At 41.8% G+C, this 16,244-nt stretch overlaps 1 protein-coding gene across 1 annotated transcript in view; it reads right to left on the bottom strand.

Annotated features, from left to right (window-relative positions):
• Positions 1-612: 612 nt before the first annotated feature.
• The window catches only part of SLC9A9 (solute carrier family 9 member A9), a 755,878-nt gene continuing 740,246 nt past the window's right edge, over positions 613-16,244 (bottom strand). Inside the window, exons 15-16 of the mRNA XM_036758117.1 lie at positions 2,455-2,560; positions 613-1,120 (exon numbers count right to left, since the gene is read on the bottom strand). Of these exons, the coding sequence (XP_036614012.1) occupies positions 884-1,120; positions 2,455-2,560 (343 nt within the window). The 3' untranslated portion in view covers positions 613-883. The remainder of the gene's footprint in view (positions 1,121-2,454; positions 2,561-16,244) is intronic.

The raw sequence follows: 16,244 nt of genomic DNA, 5'->3' as shown, positions 1-16,244 counted from the left end.
ACAGGCTAATTGGAGGAATGAGAGAATTCTAACAATTTTTTTTTTAAGTGAGGAGATGCTCAGGAAATGTTTTACATGGAAGGTGGCTCTCTAGGGCACTTTGAAGGAAGCTAGGGGTTGGTGAGGAAAAAGTGGATTCCAGGCTTGGGGCTGGGATAGCGGCAGCCTGGGTAAAGGGAGATAAAATGCTGGGTATTACTAAGCTTTTAGCTCAGACTCTGAACTGAATATTGTTTTCCAAGGCAATATGTGCAAATGTGTATGTCTCTTTAAAAAACAAAACAAAAACCCGCCCCCCACCCCCCAAGTCACCAGCAATCTCTGCCAACTAAAAGGCTGGACTCTCAGGAGCAAATGGTAAAATACCTTTGAGCTCCTCCTCCTCCTCCCTCCCTCCTCCCCCCCCCTCCTCCTCCCCTCTTCCTCCTCCTCCTCCTCCTCCCTCCCCTCTTCCCCGCTCCTCCTCCTCCTCCTCCTCCTCCTCCCTCCCCTCCTCCCCGCTCCTCCTCCTCCTCCCCCTCCCCAATTAGAAGATTCAAATCCCCAATCCGAGTCAAGAGGCCAGGACGGAGAGGATACATTGGCAGGCACGGGTGTATCAGTGTCACCCTTGGAGATGTTAGATTATTGACCCTCCCCTCCCCCCAATTCATTAATAAAAATTGCTGCTGTCAGAAATTAAATTCAGTTGTATAATATGGAGGGATGATCATACATTCTCATTTCTTCAGGCACCAGGGGGATGCATGTGACAAGATTTCGATTCTCTCCAATTTATGCTTTTAATCCATTTCCCAGCGTCTCCCCAGCTCGGTCTAATCAGCTGGGCTTGTATTCCTGCGTGATCCTCCACCAGCATTACTGGTGATTACAGGCGCAAGGTTCATGCCAGTGAATTCAGCTGGGATTGACCAGGAGTGTGTTCAAGCTTGAGTCCATATCCGCCTAATCCAAGGTCCCCCTCGTAAATGTTCTCTTTGCTTGGAGTCTTCGGGGAGGCTTTTGGGTCCTGCTCCAACCCCGGAGAGGGACTGGAGGGCAAGGGGTCTTGCTCTTGGAAGTTCATGGCCAGTTCGTCGTGAGTCACAATGCAGTCTGTGTCATCCTCTTTCAGATGATCCTGGGGGAGGGTTTGGAAAAGGTAAAGGGGTTCACAGTGAAGGCAAAACATGTCCAGACCCACCCCCTCAACCCACCTCCCCCAGTGCTCAAGGAAACTCATGGGGAGTTTTCCTTTCCCATAAGACCAGAATGCTTGCTTTGAGGTCGACAAACTTCCTTCCTTTGGGAAGGATCCCCATTTCTTTCTCCGTGTGTAATGGTTACCATTTCTACCTCCATGAGTAATAGGATATGGCATATCCTTATTAAAACGGATGCTTAAAACTCCACTTGTCAAAAAAAAAAACATGCTAGGAAGTAAAGTGTAGTACCATCCTATGGGAGTAGGAGGACACCTATGGGATACTTATAATTAAGTTGAACAAGTATTTATTAAATGCCACTGGGCTAGAATACATGCCAGAAGTAAAAAACAAAAACAAAACCGTCCCTGTTCTCAAGAAGCTTATATTCAGTCATGTCATTAGTATAACATAAGGGTAAAAGTGCTTGGAAGGTGGTTAAAATTGAGTCCACTGGGTGTTTTTGTCAATTGAGTGAACCTTAAGACCCGAAAATACTCCCCAGCAGGAAAGGGACTGTTTCCAATGGATTGAAGAAGCTGAAAGGGGCAGGGGGTGGTGGTGTCCGAATCTTGACATGGATTCCCCACCTCAGGATATCAAAAAATCTACCTCTCTAAGGATCTATGCACACACACAAATGTCTATTTGCTTTGATTTTAAAAGATATATGCCATATGCCATGCAGAGAACGTGGCAGTTAAAAAACTGATACAGTGTGTCTGAACTCTGAAAAAGGCTGGGAATCGCTATAGTGGAACATGGAATGAATTTAGCTTAACCAGGACAGTATGGGGAAATTGTGAGTTCTCCCAGATGTACGTTCCTTTGGAATAAGGAATGAAGTTGAAAATTTCCCTGCCATGGATTCTGGAAAGGTCAAATGAAATGACCTTGAGGCTAAATTCCCTGACCATCTGATTTACTTCTAATTGTACTAATTGGTTCTTGGCAATTTCACCCACTCCCTTGAACTAAAAATTTCCAAATGCAGCAATTTATGAGGGCATAATTTTTTGTTCACATGCTGTCCAAATTAATTTTATGCCTAAAAAGTCGGTAGAATTATTATTGGTATTATTACAAAAACATTAGAACTCAGTCAACTCTCATATCTTGAAAAAGGCTAGAAATGCTGCTCTATACCATCCGCTCAAAAACAGTCCCCTTCCCCTCCCCTCACCTGTGGAACAACAGCCCCCCCCCCCCCACGTCGATCTTGGTCTCATCAGATATTCCCCAAGTTCGTCACGCGTGACCATCTACTCACCCCATATGCTTTTGGACTAGTCAGCAATTTGGAAATTGGATTACACCATTCTGGTAACGTGGTCGTGAGCGGTGGGCCAGAATGAGTCAAAATTGGTTTCAGATATCTGTACCGTCTGTTAAGGAGTATTTTCCAAGATGTGGCAATGGAATTTCACTAGTTCAATTTACAATAAGGAAAAATAAAACAAAACAAAAACAAAAAACAATCAAACCCCAAACTTGTGCATTCAAATCAAAACAACAAGCACTTATTTAGTACCTATTGTGTGCCAGGCGTTGTGCTAAGCACTGGGGATGCAAAGAAAGGCAAAAACCAGTCTCAGCTCTCAGTGGAAGGAAGGAGCATTATACAGCCATCCAGACCCATTAGCTCACACTTTCTGCCATCATAAAGTTCATATTCATTTACCCCTTTCCCCTGCAATTAAAAACAATTGAGGTCAAACCTTCTTGCTTGATGTTCTCTCCTGTCTTGTTGGTAGCATTTCATAATCATGAGAAAAAAAGTGAATAAATGTGGATACTGCATTCGAAGAGAAATTGAAAAAAATCTTAGTAAAGAGGACGCTGAATATGGAGTCAAAAGACCAGAGCTTGCGCTCTAGCTCTACAACTTAATGTCTGTGTGCCCATTGGGCTCTTTGAACTCTTAGTTCCCTCACCGGTAGAATGGGGATGCTTGCTTTAGGTTTCTGTGTGCAAATCACTTAATTCTTAAGAATTACGTGATAATTTTGTTATACGTTTGAAAGGAACAGCAAGTTGTACATAGTAGATTTGCAATTTCACGTGCAATCATCTTTTTTATTGTACTGTTATAGAAATGCTTTTTTTGTTCCATAAATTAATAAAAATTAAAAAAAAGAATTATACTATCTGAGTGAAAGAGCTACTTTAAACAATACAACAGATACCATGTTTTCTTAAAACTATACACGCGGCCTTATTCTATAGTCTTTTCATGCAGAGGCAGAAATATGTCATGAAATATTGAATCATTTCATAGCTGGGGAGTGAACATAAGTTGTTTCTCCAAACTACTTTGTTTTCACTGTTCAACGTATTCACTTTATACTTCATACCTCAATGCATCTCTATCTAAAATTGTGCATATAACCTGGTAACAGACTTATCCTATTGTCTAACACCTGTCTGTCCTGTCTTTATGTTCCAGAGTGCTCTATCAAGTTCAAAGAAAAACCTGCTCATGGGGAGACATTATGTTTTGCTCTAATCTATCAATAACAATCCACCTGAGACTCTCTGTGGCTGACTTCTCCTTTGCTGAGAGCAAAGTAGTGAAAGTATTTTACAATTAGAAAAACATGGAAAGATTTGGCATGAAGAGGGAGACAGTTTGGAACTTAAAATGTAACAAAAAAATTCAAAAAAGAAACTATATTTTAAGCTTTGTGCCATTTGCTCTGCTTGGGGAATATTCCACCTCATTGGCTTCTTGACTGATAAATGAAGAAAGGGAGAGAAAGCATTTAACCCATGGTGGCCCCTCTTGCTCTCCTCTATCTACATTAGATCTCCCATGGATGGGCTGATTTTTAGCTACCTTCTGCTGGACAATGGTAGATTCTAATTCTCGTTCAGCATTCCTCTGCTCTGGAACAGCTGTCCTATAAAAGGAGCAATAGCTTCCTGGTAATGGGCACAAATGAAGTTCATGTGGAGCCTAGAAGTATCTGGGATCTCCCTCTGGCTGAAAGTTATTTTCTCATAGATAAGTCCCAAAGCAGGAGGAACCTCACCTATACAAACCTGTGCCTGAGAGAGAAGAGGGGGAAAGAAAATGCTTAATGAATCTCTGAGGGCCACAATCCAATCTGATTCAACAAATATTTATTTAAGGTCCTACTATGTACAAGCCACAGTGTTAGGTAGTGGGGATATCATTCTACTGAGAGATCCTTAAAAAAAATCTCACTTATTTTTAAGAGAAAGAGAATCCTAGAATATTAAGGATAGAAGGGGCCTAAGGAATCAGTCAATCCAGCTCCTCATTTTAGGAGTAAACTGAGGCCCAGAGAAGGGAGTTTCTTGTATAAGGTTCGTGAGTTAGTGAGAGAGCTGAGACTGAAGTCCAGATCTCTTCATTCTACTATATCACACTGCCTCAATAAATGATGTTTTTTGAAAAAGTCTTTATATTCCCAACACCTAGAACAGTATCTCATACAGAGTAAGTACTTAATAAGTGTTTGTTGAATTGAATCAAAATTAGGACCAACTCAGAGGACACTAAGGGTCAATGAGAAGGATTGAAAATTCTCTGGGTTTCCATTACTATCTGGCAAGTATATCAAAAAAGCTGAAAATCTTTAATGAATTTCCATTAATTTTCATTACAGAATGTGATTAGCTTCAATTTATGAGTGAAGGAATTTAGACCAAGATATGTAATGATTGCAAATAATCTAGATGTTCCTGTGTCATCACCACCAAGAATGATTCCAGGATTTGGTTGTACAAGATGGCACACCAGGTATTACATAAAAGAGAACCTCAGAGAACCAACTTACAACCACCTACAATTACAATATCATCTATTTTAGACCCGGAAGGGATCTCAGGAATCACATAGTCCAACACCCTCATTTTATAGACAAAGAAACAGAGGGTCAGAGATGGAGAGGTTAGCTCAAGGTCATGACGATAGTTGAGATCATGGCCAAGAATTGAACCCAGGCCAGCCTGGTGCTCTTTTGCTTGCCATCCAAGATAGGTATACACATCAGGAGCTATTGGCAGATGCAAGAGAATGTTGTGCTAATAATTGAATGAACTTTTAAAGGTGTTTACATTATACATAGCTCAAGGGTGCAGACCCAGTGATGGACTCCGCATCCCCAAGAACCAGAGTGCTGATCTGGGAGAGGTTACTGGGTGATGAATTTTCTCAGTCACACTAACTCACACAGACCAGGCACTAAGGGCTCGTAATCTACATTGGTGGAAGGAATAATGAAAATATTGATGTAAAAATACCACGGCTAAATGCATTTTAAAGGAGTGGGATGGGGGAGGGCAAGTGCATGATTGGAAGGAGGTCAAGGAGACCAGTCAGGAGAGTTTCATTCAAATGGAAGGAATTGATTTTTCTCTGAATAACCTTTTCTGTAGATTTTTAAGAACTGGGGTTTTGAGAGCTATTTAAAAGAGAGAAGAAAGATGTCATTCATGGCTAAGAGTGAAGGAAAGGGAGGCAAATAGTTTAGGCCTATGATGAAGTCTCGGATTCAGGAAAGCAGTGAGTGATGAAGGTGGGTTTTTGAATAAGAGCACCATTGCAAAATCACAGAGAGGGGAAGGAGTGATTGAAAGAGATTTTGGTCAGGAGTTCTTTGTATGTTTGGTGATTGCTTAAGGAGACTGCCTGACACACAACTGAACAAACCAGTGCTGATTGCTAACAACTGAGATGCTTAGTAGCAAAAACTTGTGCAGTGGATAGAGTGCCTGAAGTCAGGAAGACTCATCTTCCAGAGTTCCAATCTGGCCTTAGACACTTACTGGCCGTGTGACCCTGGGCAAGTCACATAGCTCTGTTTGACTCAGTTTCCTCATCTGTAAAATGAGCTAGAGAAAGAAATAGCAAACCACTCCAGTATTTTTGCCAAGAGAACCCCAAATGGGGTCACAAAGAGTCAGACAGGACTAAAAAGGACTTGAATAACAACAGAAGCAAAAAGCAACTGTGGAACAGATATGTTAGTTTAAAAGTTGTTTCCTGTAGGTCTAGGGACTAGACCTGGAGTTTCATAGGTAAAGAAAACTTGCTCTAGTTAAGCAAGTAAGCACCTTCTCTGTATCCTATAGTTTTAGCCTACAGCATTGAGCAGTTCATCGACTTGTCCTGAGGTCACACAGCCAGTATATCTCAGAGGTGTGATTTGAACCCAGGTTTCCCCATGAGAGTAGGAGATTTGGGGAAATAGGCTGTTTGTCATAGCATTTTTTATGACAGGTTTTTTGAGGAGGTGGTGGTAGTGAGAGGGCACAGAGGTCTGCATTCCCACTTGAGATTCAGAAAGTATAGAAACTGAGTGACCCAGAAGGTTTGTCTTATGTTTGTTGTCCTGTCTCAAGCACTACCTAATTCTGTGGCCTCTACGTGTAAGCTGGTCTTCCCGTTTTAGAAGGAGAAGGCTTGAGGAATGCCTTTGTATACTCTTATTAAAAAGAATAAAAATTTTCTAGATATAATTGAGGAAATAATCCAAGAAGGAAGCCAAGGCAGGAAAAATATGTTCTAGGGACATCGAAGGAAATCAAAACCGGTATGGAGACTGGTGAGTTGAAGATGTGTCAGAATGTGAAGAATGTATGGAGCTGTGTAATTGATTCTGATAAAAGATGAGCCTGGATTTCTGAAGAAATAGAGGCATCTGAGTTCTGCAGAACAATGAACTGATTTTTCAGGTGCTAACATATAGGAGGAAACTCACTTTTGGTCCCAGGAGGATGAACCAGTGGCTGATTGCTGCCTGATTAGAAACACTGATGAGGGCCGTATGAAGACCTGCCATGGGTAACTGGGAAGAAGCACAGTCTTCCTGGTGGTGAAGAGTTTGTGAAGACTTACCTGGAATGCTGCTTCAGGCAGAATAGATCTCTGGTGATTTTGAGGTCCTGGATGACAAAGAAAAGTACCTGGGAGCACAAGTGATTTTTTCATCTTTTTTACTAGTTAAAGGTTGCACTTTTGGAAGAGAAAGGATGATATGGGGAGTGCACAGCTAGCTGTACAGATGGCACTGATGAATTTTTGTTTTTTTGGATTGTGGCTTAAGGTACTAGAATGATGGGTTCCTGGTAAGGGAAGGAGTTCACCTCATGAGGCCTGGGAAGAATGTATTTGGCAGGAAGCTTGTTGAACTAATCATGAGAACCTCAGGCTGAGAAGGAAGAAAAATGCTCAGATAAATCTATAAAAATGGATGCTATGTGGAGGATGACAGCAATTAGGACACAAAGTAATAGTGGCTTATATTTTTATGGCACCTTACAAAGTGTTTCCGCATCTCATGTGGTGCTCATGACAATAATGTGAAGATGGGAAGTACAAAGTATTATTATCCCCATTTCACAAACTGAGGTGGAGAGAGATGAAAAGATTTGCCCGTGGTCACCAGAGTGTATTAAAGACTTATTTGGATCAAGAAGATTAACAATGAAGGGTAAATGCACTGCTTGAGTCAACTGGTATAATATTATTATTGGAAAGAAAATGGAACTACTCAGCTGATTGCTTCAGTTTTCCCTTAAAGGAATAGGATTTTTAAACTAAAAAGGGTGGAATATCTACAGCTGAGAGGGAATTGAAACTTGGGACAGATGAAGAGAGAAGAAGAGAGCTCCTAGTTAATGTGAATGAGTTTGAATCTGTGCACTCATATGAATTACATTCCACGGGACTGAAAGAACTGGTAGATATGTGTGTCAAACCATTGTTAGAAATCTTTGAGAAATCATGAAAAGTAGAAGAGATGCCAGAAGACCACAGGTAGGCAAATCTTATATCATATATCAGTTTCAGGAAAGGCCAAAAAAAGATTCCCCCAAACATGGGGAAGTTTTGAAGTTGGTCCCTGACAAAACTCTACAATGTATTATTAAATGATTTGTGAGTACTTAGAAACAATGAACACCAGGAACCAGCATGAGCTAGAAACAAGTCAGGTCAAATTGACTTCTCTTCCTTTTTTTGAAAAGGTTGATAGACTAGTGGGTTAGAAAAATGCCATAGCTGGGGATATCAGCCAATCATTTGTCACGTCTTTGTGTAGATCAGATTGAAAGATGTGAGTTGGGTGATGACAATGGATAGATAGCAACGTAGCTGATGGGAGGACTGTGCTCAAAAATGTTGGTTAATGGATAGATAGAGATACACCCCTAGGCACTTTTTTCTAGTACTACCTGCTCATTCTCTCATGCACCCTGAAGGGATCGTCCAGCAGGCGGAATAAATCTACCCTCTTGCTTCTCACTGCCCTCAACACTCAGTTATCCCTAGAAATCTGCCCAATTTAAACAAATAAACAGCCCTCACTCGATGCTGGCATTTACTCAAGCTTTTAACCTTCCGTATCATCTCCTTTGAAAAGCCAGACTCCTAGAAAGAATTCATTTGCAATCCTCTCTATTTCTTTACTACTTACCCAGTTCTCAATCTCTTGCAATCCCACCACTCGATTAAAACAATTCCCTAAAGTTTACCAACAATTTCTTAACTTTTAAATCTTATGACGTTTCTCCGAACTCTTTCTATTTGGCTTCTCTGCTGTTCTCAACACTTTTGAACTTCCTGGCCACACTTTCTTACTTTCCATCAAATTTTATTGTCCTGGTTCTCCTCCTACTTCTGATACATCTCCCACCTGTGAAGTCTGAGGGTCTTCCAAGGGTCTGTCTAGGGCCCTCTTCGTTCTCAACGTTCTCTCCCTGCTGGGTTCAGTTATTAAACATAAAGGCAGTTAGGTGCTATAATGGACAGGAAACTGGATTTGAGATCAGGGAGACTTAAGCTCCAATCTTGCCTCTTACACTTATTAGTTGTGTCACCCTGGGAAAGTCAGTTAACTTCTCTCAGACTCAGTTTCCTCATCTGTAAAAAGGGGATAATAATAATAGCACCTACCTATCGTTGTTGTCAGGATCAAATGAGATAATGTATATAAACCATTTCGCAAACCTCAAAGTGCTATGTAAATGCTATCTATTATGTGATCACTAAATCTCTATATCCATTCCTTATCTCCCTTTTGAACTATATAGTCTTGCATTATCAGCTGCTTGCTAGATACCTGGATATCCCATAGCCATCATCAATCCATCCATCTATGCTTTCGTTCATTCCTTCATCCAGGCATTCATTCAACATGAATTTATCAATGTGCGCAATAATACATCTCAAATTCAATGTGTCCAAAATGGAACTCATGTTATCTTCCTGTAACACAAACCTTCCTCCAAACATCTCTACTTCTCTGTTGAGGTGCCACCACCCTTTCAGTTGCCCAGGTTGACAACCTAGGAGTCATCCTTCACTCCTTCCTCTCCCTCATGCCCCATCTCCAGTTAGATGACAAGTTTTGTTGATCCATCTTCTACAACATCTCTCCTCTACAAAGCGTCAAACTGATCATGATCCCCACTTCCTTCAGAAATCCTCAGCGACTCCCTATTACTTTTGGGTTAAAATATGAACACCTCAGCCTGACATATCCAACTCTCTCTAATGTGTCTCCCACCTACTTTTTCAGTCTTATTCCAGATTACTCCCTTTTCCATTCTCTCTATTCTAGTCCAACTGTCCTGCTATCTCCTCTCCATGTAATACATTACACCTCATTTCCTTGAAAGCAAGAACTATTTCATTTTTGCATTCATAATCCCAGTCCCAAGGGCAGGTAGGTGGAGCAGTGGATAGAGCTCCAGGCCTAGAGTCAGGAAGACTTGAGTTCAAATTTGGCCTTAGACATTTATTACCACGTGCATGATCCTTAACCCTGTTTGCCTCAGTTTCCTCCTCTATAAAATAAACTGGAGAAGAAAATGGCAAACTATTCACATATCCCATATCCCCCTAAATGGGGTTGCAAAAAGTCCGACGTGACCAAAACAACTGAACAAAAACAACAAAACCCAGCAACAAGTATAGAATCTGGCACATAGTAGACAGATAAATATTTGTTGAATTAAATTTTAATTGAATTGGGGAGAATAGGAAATAGTGGGCCCCTGAGAATTCCTGCCAAAATTGAAATAAAAATGCTTTTGACCTAGAAATAAAACTACAAACTTGCAATATAAATATTTTTTCTCATTAGATTCAATTACATCTTTGGTTAGGGAGGAGAAATCTCCAACTGGGGTGCCTTCTTGTAGCTTTACTCCTTCCTCTTCCTTTACCTCTCAGCTTGGGAAATACACACAGGAATAAAATTAAAGGTGGTGTCCGGGGGAAAAAACATCAGTGACTTTTCCTCTAGACTTGAAAAAGGGTAAGATTCAGCCTCGCTAGGGAGATGGAGATAGAGGCAGAAACACTTTCCAGAGCCCAACTTCTGTGATCGACATTGCAAATTCTGCCTACATAAAAAGCAAGGACTTTACAACTGAGCAGAATGTCTCCCTCTAGGACAGTTTCTTATGTGAGAGACTTACAGACAAAAATCCTAACCATCTCTAAAATGGAATCCTGAAGCAGAATCCTGTATCGTGATGGAAAGAACAAATCTGGGTATCTGGGTTCTACGTCTGCCCATATCATTAGTGAGATCCCAATGGAACCTGGTATAAGTCTTTTCACTTGGCCAAGCCTCAGTTTTCTCTCCTGTAAAGTAGAGGGATTGGGAAGGGAGGAGTGATCTCTTAGGTCATGCTCAGCTCTGACATCCTCTAAATCCCTTGAAATATCCATTTGTTGGGAGTCTGCTCTCTCACCTGTGTCATCACTTCATTTCCTTTCTCTTTACCTACCAAGAGAAGCTGATGGAAAATCTAGTGAGAATCATCCATCCATCAATCCATCCATCCACCCACCCACCCATTCATCCATCCACCTTTTCATTCATTCACTTGTTCAGGCATTCATTCAACATGAATTTATTAATACACCTAGTACATGCACACAAGGTAATTAAACCTCTGGCCCTGTACATAGTTCACACTCTTTGTGCTAGGTGGGATAATTTGTGGTAAATACATTCATTTCCCAGGCTCCACTTTTAAAACTCAAAGCAATATTTTACAGACCTGCCGCTCTCTCTTTAATGGAACTATCTCTTGCCAAGTTCTTCCATCTTATTTGATGAGGAGACAGATGGGTCTCAAGTCCCTAGATCCTAACACTGTAGAAATTCAAGCTTTTCTGGGGCAGGTTGTATGAATTCACACATTGGGCCAGTTTAATAAGCTGCCCCCATACCTCAGCTTTTGAACGAAGGGGATAGTGTGTCTGTTTTGGCTATCTCTAATGTTTGCCACCTGAGTGACCAGAGGCAAGTCCCTTTCATTTCTCTGGCCTGTTTCCTCATCTGTGAAATGAGGACAATATCTGCAGAACCTATCTTACATTTTTCTTTTTTGAGGAGAAAGCAGTTTACAAATCCTAAAACCCAGTAACTATAGAGTTTTTTTCTGTTATATGAAAGTGGCTCTGAAAAGTCTAAAGAGGTAGATAGAGCACCTAAAGCGTAAAGCAGGCTTATCTCAGCTCAGTGAGAAGTGGGATGGTGGAAGGATGAAGAAGACGTGATGGACACAGAGAAAGAGACTGAGAAGCTTCATCTGGATTCAATCAAACTTGAGCACAGTGAAGGCAGAGAGAACCTCAAATAGCAACAGATTTAGGAAGGGCGGAGAGAGTGCTGGGGAGTGATGAGGAAGAGTGCTTCCGGTGCTCCCTTTTCCCTTGGTGTGTGTGTGTGTGTGTGTGTGTGTGTGTGCATGTGCTTGAGTGTGCCTGCCCAGGGAAATACTACAAGCATAGAGGCTTATAGCAACCTCTGGGTGCTTCTACCAGAGGTCCTGAGGTAGCTTCTTTGTGGTCTCTTAGGTGGTGTTTCTAAAGAGTCACCAAAGCCTTGCATTACAGTTAGGAGGAGATCACATACAGTTCACACCATTCGAGACTTGCTTAGACTGTTGGAAGAGGGGAGGCGAATATTCTGCCGTTTGTTAGACAACAACAGCACCACAACCATGAACAGCAGCAGCAGCAGCAACACCACCACCAGTAACACCAGTAACACCACCAGTAACACCAGCAATACCGCCAGCAGCACCAGCAGCAGCAACCACATCCCTGATCCCTAGAACCAGGACTTCCACATGGCCAGAGACAGGAATTCACGGCTTTGGGAGGAAGCATGAGACTTATGCTTGTGTGTGATAAGAACGCTTCCCTTTGGTCCCCACTACAATATGGCCCCCTGTGTAAAAGCTGGGTCTCCAGATTCCTCTTCTCTACCTGAGAGGTTTCTGTGTTCATACAACAGACATGAAACACAGACTGAGACAGTTTCCTTTGGACTGCTACTCTATTGGTTACTACTGTAGAAGACAAGAAGTGCTACATCTCCAGAGAATCACAAAATGTTAGAGGTTACCCAGTCCAATGCTTTCATTTTACAGATAAAGAAATTGAAGCCCCCAGAAGTGATTTATTCAGGGTCACCCAATGAGTTAGTGAAAGAAGGTGGGACAAGGACTTGAGTCTTCTGGTTCTCAGTGCTCTTGTCCCCATCCTGGGCTGTTCTTTATACAGAGACTGGATAATAGTTTATAGAGCTGGTAGAGAGGTTAGAAATTCTCTAGTCCAAACCTTCCACCCCTCATATCACAGATGAGGAAACTGAGGTTCCCAAATGTTGTGACCTGTTCAAAGTCCCACTGGTGTTAAGGAACAGACCTGGCATTCAAACCCAGGATCTCTGACTCCAAACCCAATGCTTTTTCTCTATGTAGGGTAGTTTTCTATTACTCAGGACAGGATTGCGTTTCATGGTGAATGTCATTTGAGGGATACACAGCTCTGGAGCCAGAGCTAACCTCTTCTCTATAGCTTTGCACAGTACTTTAAGCCTGCTTGAATATTATACCTTTTACGGTCACTTTTATTTAATTTAATATTTTAAAGCTACATCCTGGTTACAGAGTGCCCTTGCAACAATGAAAGAGAGAGTGGCAAAGGGGAGTCGACCATATATTTTTGGTGGTTAGGGTTTTGGCTTTTTCCTCCTTCCTCTCACCCTAACTCTGCCTATGGAAACCCTACCCAATCCCCTCCACTCCAAGCCAACTAGCATTTATTAAACATGTGTGTGCTGGGTGTTTAAGGTACCACGGCAAAATGACAATTACCCCATCTTTCAAGGTCAGCTCCAAGGACACCTCTTCCAGAAAGTGTCCCCCATCTCACCGGAGAGTTATCTGCCCCTTTCAGGACCCTTGAGTTGTGCTTTCTGTCCGGTTATTGTGTTTGCTTTATCTTCCCCTCATGGCTTTTGAGTTCCCTGAGGGCAGGGACCATGCTTCATCCTATTTATCCTTGTCTCTCCTCTGTTGTCTGGCAAAGTGCCTGGCTAATAGAATGGCTTTACAAAAAATGCTCACTAAATGAATGAATCTGAAAAAAATAAATAAAAGGTTCAGTAGGACTGCATTTATATCCATCAGATAATTTCCATGGAAACACTGCTTTCAAGATGGCTAATCCATTTGTTTTCTGGAAATCTTAATTCATCTAAGAGGTAAAATATGGCAGAAATGGAGAAACTGTCAGTAACAGGTTTCAGTCTTGCTTTTGGGGCCTCTGATATCTGTCTGATTGCAGTGTAGACCCACATTTCTATAGCTAGTCTGGAATGGTTTTCACAATCTGTCTCACCCTGTCTCTGGCTGGATGTCCACAGGTGGTGTTCATCCAAGGGTTAAGATTCTGAGGAACAATAGTAGTGGACTGTTCTGAAGCTACTGCTTCCACTTTGGGTTGGAAGAAATCCCCATGTCTCCTCCATCCAATTGGGTACACCATGATTCAGTATTTATTCTCCACCTTGGGATGTATTGGGGCATGCCAACAATCACCTAGACTGAAATGGCGGCGAAAAGCTACCCCAAGCACTCTTGGGTTTACAACATGGAAGTGTCGTTAGATTGAATTATGTGGAACTAGGTTCAAACTAGCTGTGTGGACCTGGCCACATTTATTTTCTTCCTTTATATAATAGGAATAATAATACTATGGTATGTACCTTACAGAGCTGTTGTGAGGGTCAAATGAGATATTCAGTGTAAAAATACTTTAGAAACTTTATAATACTATGTATAGTCTATTATTATTGATTATTACCATTCCGGTATGGGACTGGGAAGATCATGATTATAACTGGCAATTACTTAAAGGTTTTAAAAGCACATTACCTGATGTAATCCTCACAACCACCTGTGAGGTGCTACAAGTATGATTATCCCCATTTTACAGATGAGGAAATAGTCTAAGTGAGGCGAATTGACTTGCTCATGGCCACATTGCTATGAAATTCAGAGGAAGGATTTGAATTCAAGTGTCCGTTTGTTGCCAGCACAGCGTTCTTTGCATTACATCATAATTGTTTCATTAGCTTCTACCCATCCCCCTAGACCCTTCCACCCCACCCCCAAACGGATTGGATCCCAGTCCAAATGTAAACAAATGCTCTACGTATAGGGAAATTAGAAGGACATCTCTTCTGTATTGCTTTCTACTTTGCCTATAATCACATATAGTATCAGGTTTATACCTTGCTGTGCATTCCTAAAGACTCAAGGGATTGTAGATACTCTCTTGTGGATTCTGTTCCAGACTTCATGCATCAGGACAGGATTTGGACATGCCAGTCACATAGACTACTTTCAATACTTTCTTAGTCGGGGAATACTGAATAGGGAGTACGAGACTAATGTGTAAAGAAAGAGTTTTTGAGCACTGAGACTGATGGAGTCTATGCATTTTTAGGCCAAGGCTCTCCATCTCTTTGGGCCTTGCTTTTTCCATCTGTTAAATAGGGCTGCTGCCCCTGGAGTTGCTTCAGGATCCTGCTGTTCCATTCTTGTGGTATTGCAATACTTTTGCAGTTTCTAGGAAATCGTCCATTGTTTTCTTCAGCCTGAATCATTTCCGGATGCTCCTGGAGTCACATAAGTTAATAAGCAATATCTCAAAGGTCCCCAGACAAAGTCTCAATGCCTGCCCACCCTATGTACTCTGTGGCTTGTTGTATTGCTCTGGCTGGCTTGTAAAAAGCAAGGCTGGGGAAGGATATTTCTGTATTTCTCTCAGAGGGTTTCTGCCTATTTTTGGAGTGATGCCCTGCTTGCTGGTACCAAGATTGGCACTGGCCGATCATTTTATTACTGACACATTGATTTAATAACAAGGTTTCAATTCTGGACCATTTACATGATGAGGGACCTGATACAAGGTGGGCTTCACTCAACATGGAAAAGAGGTGGTTACTCAGGAGGCAGAGATTTTCATATGTGCCTATGCTTTCATTTTTCATGTAACTTTAAAGCAAATCTTTTTAGTCATTTCCTCTCTCCCTCCTCTCCCCACTCCTAATCTGGGTCCCCCATACCCTTGTCGATGCCCTCTGACTTTCTTATGTTCCCTGCCTGGCAATGCCTTCGTGATTCTTAAATAGAATGTGTGCTCATGGACCCCCTGAGCATGCCTTCCACGTTCACAACCTTCCCAAATCCTTCCCTTTGGCCTCTTGAGTAAGACAGGCTCAAAATCTCCTCAGAACACGGCAATGTAGTTGTTATTGTTAAAGAGTAAACCTCCCCAGGAAGATTCAAGGAGATTATCTATGAGCAATGAAGCTGGAACCTGTCCAAGCAGGTGCTTCCAGTAAAGAAGCATGGGGTGGGGATGGGGAGAGGAAGATATTTTTGATAGCATACGATCAATATTCTTTGTTCCCTTCATTCATATTTCTCCCTTAGTCCAAGCTTTCTCTTAGAAGGTGAAATAATTAACTCATTAAAACATTAATTTAATGCCTATATCACACAGAATTTCCTCTAAGTATTATAGCAAATTTCAGTATAAAGTCAACGTCCCTACTTCCATCTTCAAGGCCCCTCCTGGCTCTGCTTTTGACTTTCTGGAATTCAACACCAAGCTTCAGTGGTAGTCTCACCTGGGAACTTCCCTTAGTGGAGGGGAAGGCTGGTGGAAGGAGGGGAAGGGCTCCTCACCCTGGAATATCTTCTTGTCCTGAA

This window comes from Trichosurus vulpecula, chromosome 4, assembly GCF_011100635.1.
Source record: "Trichosurus vulpecula isolate mTriVul1 chromosome 4, mTriVul1.pri, whole genome shotgun sequence".
Lineage (NCBI taxonomy): Eukaryota > Metazoa > Chordata > Mammalia > Diprotodontia > Phalangeridae > Trichosurus > Trichosurus vulpecula.
The sequence above is the reverse complement of the archived record's forward strand: the minus strand, read 5'-3'. Positions and strand labels throughout refer to the sequence as shown.